At 48.7% G+C, this 8,951-nt stretch overlaps 1 protein-coding gene across 1 annotated transcript; it reads right to left on the bottom strand.

Moving 5' to 3' along the window:
* Positions 1-2,666: 2,666 nt before the first annotated feature.
* Anxa2r (annexin A2 receptor) lies at positions 2,667-3,627 on the bottom strand. Its single transcript, XM_074077535.1, has one exon. The coding sequence runs from the start codon at positions 3,310-3,312 to the stop codon at positions 2,752-2,754; it is 561 nt and encodes a 186-aa protein (XP_073933636.1). The 5' UTR covers positions 3,313-3,627; the 3' UTR covers positions 2,667-2,751.
* Between the last annotated feature and the right edge of the window lie 5,324 nt (positions 3,628-8,951).

Genomic DNA, 8,951 nt, shown 5'->3' with positions numbered 1-8,951 from the left:
TTTTCATCTCCCAAGGCTTTCTGTAGGCATTCTCCCCCAGCCATGTCTCTGCTGGCAGAACAGGATTCTAATGTCTGCTCTATTAGCCTTATATGTGGTAAAATAGACTTTCCACAAACAAAAATCAACCCAAGTATTTTGGACTCCTATAGTAGTTTTCCTTTTCATGCCCTAAACCAATCATCCATAGAGTTTTACTCCAGATAATTTTATCAAGCATGATCGAATTTTATATGTTTCCAGTTGGGATACAATTCATTGCTGGGATTTAGGTACCACTATCCAGCTTTCTAGTATGAGGTTAGGACCACCCAAGCAATGCTCTCAGAAGAGAAGAAAAGTTCAAAGCTGTTGCCTTCTGAAATGCAAATACTCATTGTTACCTTGGGGAAGGCCATGCAAGAGAGCAGTCTTGTCCCTACTTTGTGCCAGAAGCCCAGGATTCTGCAGTGGGTGGTCCAGCACTCCACATGTCACTGCCAGTCCTGGAGAAAGGGACTGCAGGATTATTCTTTTCCCACCTAAACCAGTGTATCTCTCTTCTGCATCTTCCTGACTCAGTGAAACTGAAGACACTGTCCCAGACACTGGCACAGTTTAAGTAGCTATGGCTCACCTCCAAACCTGGCAAGAATAACCCAAGTGCATTTAATTTTTTTCCCCCTTTTGGGGTATGGGATAGAATCCAGGACCTCACACTTGCTAGGCAAGGGCTCTTCCACTTCAGTCACACTTGCATCCCTTGGTTAGTTATGAAACGGAAAATGGATATGCTAAGAAGCGGCAGGTATGGCTGTGCATCAAGTCATTCCTACTAAATCTGGACATGAAATTGTACACATGGTGTCGCTGAAATCTCAAACATAGCCAAACTTGATTTCTTAGACTTTGAAATTCGTCCAACAGACTTGCTAAGAATAAGGTATCTTAAAAGGTGCATTTGAGAAATCACAGGCAAAACACAAAACCAGTAGGTTTCTCATTTAAAACTGGGATGCAGAAGTCATTCCAATCTTTATTTTGACTTGCAGAAGGTTGAAAATCCATATATGAGATTAAGCCAGACCTTTTCAACTGACTGCATTTGCTAGGACAAGAAACCCCAGTCACAGCTCCAATGAGTGTGGCACCACTAAGGAATCAGCTGGTCTCATGCTTGTCACACTACTACTTGAGAGACTGGTATGTGTAGGATCCTGGTTCAAGACCAGCACAGACCAATAACTCAGGAGACTGCATCTACAAAATAAACAGAGAAAACTGGACTGGAGGTGGGCTTCAAGTGGTAGGATACTTGTTTTGCAAGCAGAAAACCCTGGCTTAAAATCCTTGGTCTCAAAAAGGTCAAAACAACAACAGCAAAAAAAAGGGTGAGGAATCAGTGTGCTGATATAACGTGCTTATCATGCCCTCAAAAAACAAACAAACAAACAAATAAAACCTGTATCTGGAGGGTCTGTCAGCCGTGTCCATGAATATGATATTTTTTTATTTTAACTTTCTCCATATGACATTTCTAAGGACAGGGTATCTGTGCAGATGTCCCCATACGAGCAACTGAGTGGTCTTATCAAAGGAACTAGATTGGTCCATTGGCACACTTCATTACAATGCCTGAGTGTAAGCCTGCTCAGGTAGCTCACATCTGTAATCCTAGCTACCCTGTTCAGGAGACAGAGATCCGGAGGATTGTAGTTCCCAAGGCAACCTGACTTCAAAATATCCAACACACACACACACACACACACACACACACACACTCAAGGCTGCTGGAGCACCTGCTTACCAAATGTGAGAGCCAGAGCTAAAAACCCAGTATCACCAAATAAACTAACAAACAAAAGAATCCTGAGTCTGAACCAGGATGAAATACCACACTGAAAAACCAAAGAAAACCGTGGAGGAGGGAGGGAGGAAGGAAAGAAAAAAGAACAAAAAGAATGAAAGAAAGAGAAAGAGAGGAAACAAGCCAAAACCCAAATGTTCTATCTCCATCCAGGGAGTATAAAATACTACTACAAAGATCCAACTTATGTTATGAAATACAGGCATATAACATGAAATGAAAAAAAAGCAGTCTATGTATGAATAAGCACAGAGAAGAAGAGTAAGAAAAGATTTGGAAAATCAAGACTAAGAAAACCAGCATAAATAAGACTAAGAAATAAAATGCAGGATTGGGCAGGGTTGTTCCAGTCCAACAATCACCGCTATTCTGGAGATGGAGAGAGAAGAACTGTCATTGAGGACGATACTGGGCAAAAGCTGGCCAGTGTCTATCTGAAAAACAAGCCTGGCCAGGGACTCATGGCTGAGATAGGAGGATGCTGTCAGAGGCCAGCCCAGACCTAAAGGAACCAAAGCATGAGACCACATTTTTAAAAAAAGGGATTGGGGGTATGAATTGAGTACCAGGTACTGAGTTAAATGATCAGTGCTAATAAAAATAAATAACATGGAAAAGTGTCGCTATTAAAGATGAATTATCAAAAATGCAGAGGGATCCTCAAGTGAGAAAAATACGTTTTGAAAGTAGAACTCGATAAATATAAGGTCACAAAAGAAATGCACACGAAATGAATCTGTTTTGACAAAAGAAAAGTGCAAGCAATAGACAACCTGAACGGCACAGGGAAACGTCAGGAGAAAGAATAAAGCACCAAGTATAAATGTCATTGCGTCTTTATTTCCTGAGTAAAGACATTTTGTGAGAAGAATCCTTCCAAAGAGGAACATCAAGACCTCTTGCCCCTATCTAAGGCCCCAGCTGCCAAAGATGGATGGGCAGTTGCCCCCGAGGGTGGACAAGGCTGGCAAACGGTTCCACTGCTGGAGGACGGAGAAATCCAGGCTTCCTCTCCACCAAGTGAGGGTGGCAGGCTGGCTGCAGTGGGACAGGAACCCTGGCTCAGAGGACTCTCCGCTTGGCTGCTGCTCCTGTCCAGGGTGGGGCGTCCTCGGCCAGAGAAGCTGCTGGGGCATGGGGGCGACCAGGTTGCTCTGCAGGGTCCTCCTCTCCCGTTGGAGCCTCTGGCGTCTGGCGTCCTGGACTGAAGGGTGGCAGTCCCACGTGCCACGGACTCTAGTAGCCTCCATTGTGCAGGTAAACGAGGCAAAGGCACCACCCAGAGTAGAGAGCAGGGTGCAGCTGAGAGCCCATCTGTCAACGCAGGGCTCTGCTGCTCCAGGTTTCTTAGGCAGAGGTCCGGGTCCAGGTTCTTCGGCGCTCAGGCCAAGAGGAGGCTGTGGCCAGGGCGCCAGGCCAGCGGCATCCCCAGCCTGCTTCCCGCGGGGGACGAATGGCGGCTCCATGGGGTGCAGGCCACCGGCGCAGCGCAGGGACAGCAGCGTGTGCAGCAGGGCTGAGGCAGAGTCTTCAGGGCCGCGTGGTGGCTGGGCATTTATGGGCTTCCGCGGGTGGGCGGAGCCAGCCAGAGACACAAAACCACGTGAATGAAAATTCCAGCCAATCGGGTGTAGGAACTGGAATGGGACCGGACTGCAATACCACCGTGACTGCGTTGACCGTGACGGTTTTTGCCGCTGCCAAAAACCGCAGCAGGAACACAAACCCAAGTGAAACCGGGCAGCTAAAGCGCACAGCGGAGTCACGTGCAGGGGGAGGGGCTGGGGTCAGAGGGCGGTGCTAAGCAGTGACTGCTGCGCTAAGAAACCGTAGGCGGCGACGCCAACGTGAAAACTCCTCGCAGTCGTTCTAGGGACAGAGAAATTGCTACCGTGACCATCACTGCTAAGATAACGCGACAGCGACTCCTGCGACTCCGAAATCACAACCGTGACTCCTGAGACTAAGTCGCTGCGGGGACCGTTGCGGAACAAAGAACTCGCTACAGTGATTCCTTCAACTAAGACGTCCTAACAGTGGCTCCCGCGACTCAGAAATCACCACGGTGAATTTTGCCACTAGGAAATCACCACGGTGACTTCTATCACGAAGACATCACAGCGACCGCTGGGACTAAGACATCCGTACCGCGACGGCTGAGACAGAAATCAATGGCTGCGGTGACTGTTCCCAGTGAGAAAGGGCCGCAAGAGGCGACTGAGAAATCGCTCCAGTGACTCCTGCGACTAAGAAATCGTAGGCAGCGACTCCGAGGTCTAAAGTGTCACAACCCGCGGGCGTGGATTCCCCGACCCAAGACCGGAGCGGTGACGGCGACCGCTGGGAAAGGAAAAGCGCCGGCGCCCGGCCGCGCCGCGCCGTGGAAACTCGCTCTGCTCGGGCTCGGGCAGAGGAGGCTGGGCGCCACCACGCGGACGAACGGAACGGCACGAACAGACACCGTCCCCTAGCTGTCTCCGGCGCCGCCGCAGCAGAGAAGACGGACCCAGCCAGGAACGAGCTGGGCCCTGAACTAGGGAAAATCGGCTGGGAGAAAATGTCGCTCCCTCCCGGGACCCTGCAAGGCACAGTGGCTAGCCGTGCTGCCAGCGACAAACATCCGCTTTGCCGTGTGTCCACAACGCTGTCCTTTCAAACTGGCGACCAGAGGAAAGGAGTGGTGTGGCGCGCCCGACGCTACTGCAATGTGCAGTGACAGGAGAACCGCCTGCTGCGCTGCTGGCTGTGGCCTGAGGGGAAGGCCAGGCACTGCGCAGGGCAGGGCAGCGGCAGCGGCAGCAGTCAGGCTCCTGGGAAGGAGAAAGCGATCCCTCCGAGCCGGAACCGTCCTGCTCCCAGCACTGCTGGGGAGGGAGCGCGGCCTGGTTGCCTTGTGGCTGCTGCGCGACTCACTCAGAGCATCCCCGAAACCAGTGGCCACGGACCACGTAGATGGTCAGACTGTGGTCAAAGACAAATCAGCCCTGGGCAGAGGCTGGAAGGGTAAGAGCCCAGTCCCTGCTCTGCCATCTAGTGGCCATGTGAGCATCAAGCAGAAGCAGAGCAGAATGTGCCTGGAGGGTAACCAAGCTGAGTTTTCAGAATCTCTTCCAAGGGTCGCTACTCCTTAATTCTGCCATGTGGGCAACATGGATGAACTTGAAAGATACCATGATAAGGAAACATGCCAATCACATAAAGAAAACCACAGCATGGCTCCCTTTACATGAGGCGCCAGGGGGGGTCAAAATCTCAGAAAAATTGTACAATAGTGGCAACCAGAGACAGTGGCAGGGGAGAGGGGAGTCACAGATTAAAGAAGGAAGCGGGTTCTGTTGGAAACACGAAGAGGGCTGTGGAGATGGAAGGTGATGTTCATAGCTGCACAGCACTATGAACTTACGTGTGACAATGAGTATGTTGGCACATGGAATGCATGCAACACAATTTAATATTGAGTAAAATGATAGAGAGAGAGAGAGTGCTGAAGAAGAAGGGTCCCCCATCCTGTTATTCTTTTTAATCTCCAAAAGCTTCCTGTAGGCATTCTCCCCCAGCCATGTCTCTGCTGGCAGAACAGGATTCTAATCTCTGATCTGTTAGCCTTATATGTGGTAAAATATTCTTTTCACAAACAAAAATCAACCCAAGTATCTTTTGACTCCAGTAGTAGTTTTCCTTCTCATGCCCTAAACCAATCATCAATAGAGTTTTACTCCAGATAATTTTATCAAGCATGATCGAATTGTATATGTTGCCAATTGGGATGCAATTCGCTGCTGGGATTAGGTTCCACTATCCAGCTTCAGGTTAGGCGCTACTTTTGGTGCAGTGTGGCCCCCAGAAGGGTCACTAGACAAGACTGTGGTTCATGAAGTTTACAGGGTTATTTTAGGGAACCCTATCACCCAGATCAGTTTCCTATATTGATCAGTGGCAGAATCCTGCGCTTAGCTGACCCACATTGCTTAGGCCCTTTCTGGAAGAGAACTGTAGGATTCTGGTAGCTATGGTGCCACAACTTCCAAGTGTAGGGAGAAAACAAAGAGACTGTACTGGCTGAGGAAATGCCACCACCCTACATGCCACTTTATTCACCTCTGCCACTGGCATCCAATTCCACACCCTTGCCTCCAGAAAAGTATGGGGAAGCCGGAGGGACAGTCACACCTGTAAAATCTGGCCTGAAATCCTCTGGGGCCCCAATTCCCCTGACCTCCCTGAGTCCTATGTGCCCCATACCCACTCCTAGTCTGCCACTTCTCATCCCATGTCCTCCATTCAATTAGTCCCAGCAGGGACCCTTCCTCCCTTCAGACTGGATCTGCCCTTCAGATGCCCCTGAGGGAGGTCCAAGGCCCAAAATATTATGACCCACATGGTCAAATCAAGGAAGAAGGCAAACATCCATCTAGCGGCCCTTTAACACCACAAATCTCCTAAACTTATGGACACATCATACCCCCCCTTCACAGAAAAACCTCAGTCTGATTGATTTAATGCAGTCCATCATCCAAACTCATAAGCCCACCTTAACAGACTTCCAACTGCTCCTTCTGACTGTTCAATACTGAAAAGTGACTCAGTCATTGAGGCCTGCCTGCTGCCAGTTGGAACTTATACACAAAAGGCTGAACTTGTTGCCATCATGTGGGCACTCCAGCTTGCTGTAGGACTATGGGTAAATATCTACATTGATTCTAAATATGCTTTAACAACCATTCATGTCCATGGGGCCTTATAGAAAGAGGGGACTCATTAACTCTGGAGTATGGGCAGGAAATCCTGAAACTGCTAGACACTGTATGGGCCCCTAAACAGGTGATAGTTATACACTTCTGAGGGCACCTAAAGGAGATGCTCAGGGAAACTGGAAAGCTGATAGGGGAGTCAAACAAGCAGCCCTCATGAGGGGACCAACCCAACTGCCCTGACTTCTGCCTTGTTCCCATGTCCCTTAGCTGAATGGCACCCATGGTACACACCACAAGAACAGGATTGGTTTAAGACTGAGGAGGGAAATTTTCTACTGGACAGCTGGTGGAAGTTTGCTGGTGGCTGCAATGCCATCCCTGAGTCACTGGCTCTTACATTTGTCAAGCAATTCCATGACAGAACTCATGCAAGGAAAACAGCCCATGAAACACCCTGGTCCAGCTCTTTGATATCCCCAAGCTCTCTAGTGTAAGTAAGATAATATGTGAAAGATGTAGCCTGTCTGCCAAAAATGACCCCCCCACCAAAGGGCCAAGGGTTCTGCCCCAGATGCAGAGTGTTGGTGGAACTCCTCTTGAAAACTTGATCATGAACTTCACTGAAATGCCACAAACTTGAGGATACAAATATCTATTGGTGTTCAACTGCAGCTTCTCAGGATGGGTGGAAGTCTTCTCCACGCAGACTAAAAAGGCCCAGGGAGTGACCAGATGTGTACAAAAGGAAATCAGCCATCGGTTTTTAATACCTGGGTCTGTTGGGTTGGAGAATGGACAAGCATTTGTGGCAGAAGTGGTACAGTTGATGGCTATGGGCTTAGGAATCACCTGGAAGTTGCATACAGCCTACCACCCAAGAGTTAAGGAAAAGTGGAATGTAGGAATAGAACCCAAAAATTACACTTGAGAAAACTCTATCAGGAGACCCATCTACTCTGGAATCAATTACCCATAGCTGTACTGAGGATTAGGCCTAGATTCATGAAGCAGACAGGACTTTCCCCTTTTGAAGTACTTTATGGATGCTCACCTTCCTTCATCTAGGGCATATGGGGGGACCTCAAAAAATACGGGGACCTCACCTTGAGACAACAGATGCAGGCCCTCAGGTTGAATCTCAAAAAATCAATGACTGGGTCTGGGAGAGACTTAGCCTGACAAGTCCCACACACCCTTACAGGCCAGGGGATGCTGTCTGGGTAAAGGAATGGATCGTCCAACTGTTAAAACTGCTTTGGTAGGGGTCCTTTTGTTGTTATTTTGTCTACCCTCACTGCCATTAAGGTTGCAGAGAGTGCTTCCTGGATCCACCCCAGCAAGTGAAGCCAGCTTCTATCAAATGGGAATGCATCCCTGATCCAGTTTAATCATGCAGGATCAACCTCTGAATCACCTACACTTTTCCTAGGCAGAACACTGCTTCCTGGGAGACAATGGGATCATGAACAACAGGGCGACAGCCCTGCTGTAGTCACTCTGGAAGCTAACTTAATCTATGCACGGTGGAAGGTTGAGGAGTCATCTTCATCCCCCTCCAGGGATGGGTCCTTTCAATGTTTTCCTTTTGTTAAATTTAATAAGTCCCATGTATGGGAACCCGCAGATCTCAAATTGTGACCTATGTATGTGTACTACTGGGGCTGGAAGTGTTATTTCCAGGACTTTGCTTTTCCGTACTTACTATTCCTGTGCAGGCAGTGTCATCGGGTCATGCACTCACAACCGTGCCATCTATTTGGTGTGCTCCCATGGTAATCAGCATATCTCCTTCAACCCGACCTGCTACCCTTGGGAACAATGGCTGGAAGTCCAAAGCTTTCACAGCACTGGGGACCTCATTAACCATACCAGGGTTAGTGACCCTAACAAACCTGTGTCCATATACTTTGACGTGTGTGCCGCAATAGCTAAAAACACTGCTACATGGGGCTACTGTGGAGGCCTACCTGGGAAAGGGCCAATAGGCTACATGACAAATATGTGTCCAGAGACCACCAGCTTGGTATCAGTCTGTGCATCCTATGAGCAGCTCTACTGCCCTTATTGGGGCTGTGTGGTATGGGCAACTTGGCAGAGGAAAGGGGCTACTGCCCTTCTCCAGAAAGGGGAAGCAACCTCTAACTGTGCACTTGCACTTGTAGCCCTGTAAATTTTATGATTTTTCAATCTCAGTGAACCCAGCTGGGGAATTGGGCAGGCAGTTAGCATTTTAATTGATGGAAAAGGCCTTGACCCAGGTACTCTGCTACACTTCAGGCTCATCACAATTACCCATGAGAGTTCTTACCAAATCTGTCGTTCCTTTTATGAGGAAATGAAAAGTGACTTCCCTATATCTGTCAAGACCAAAAACTTGTTCCTGTCACTGGATGAGTCTATAGCCCAGACAC

This window comes from Castor canadensis, chromosome 6 (genome assembly GCF_047511655.1).
Source record: "Castor canadensis chromosome 6, mCasCan1.hap1v2, whole genome shotgun sequence".
In the NCBI taxonomy this organism is placed as follows: Eukaryota; Metazoa; Chordata; class Mammalia; order Rodentia; family Castoridae; genus Castor; species Castor canadensis.
This window is presented reverse-complemented; position numbering and strand designations above follow the sequence as displayed.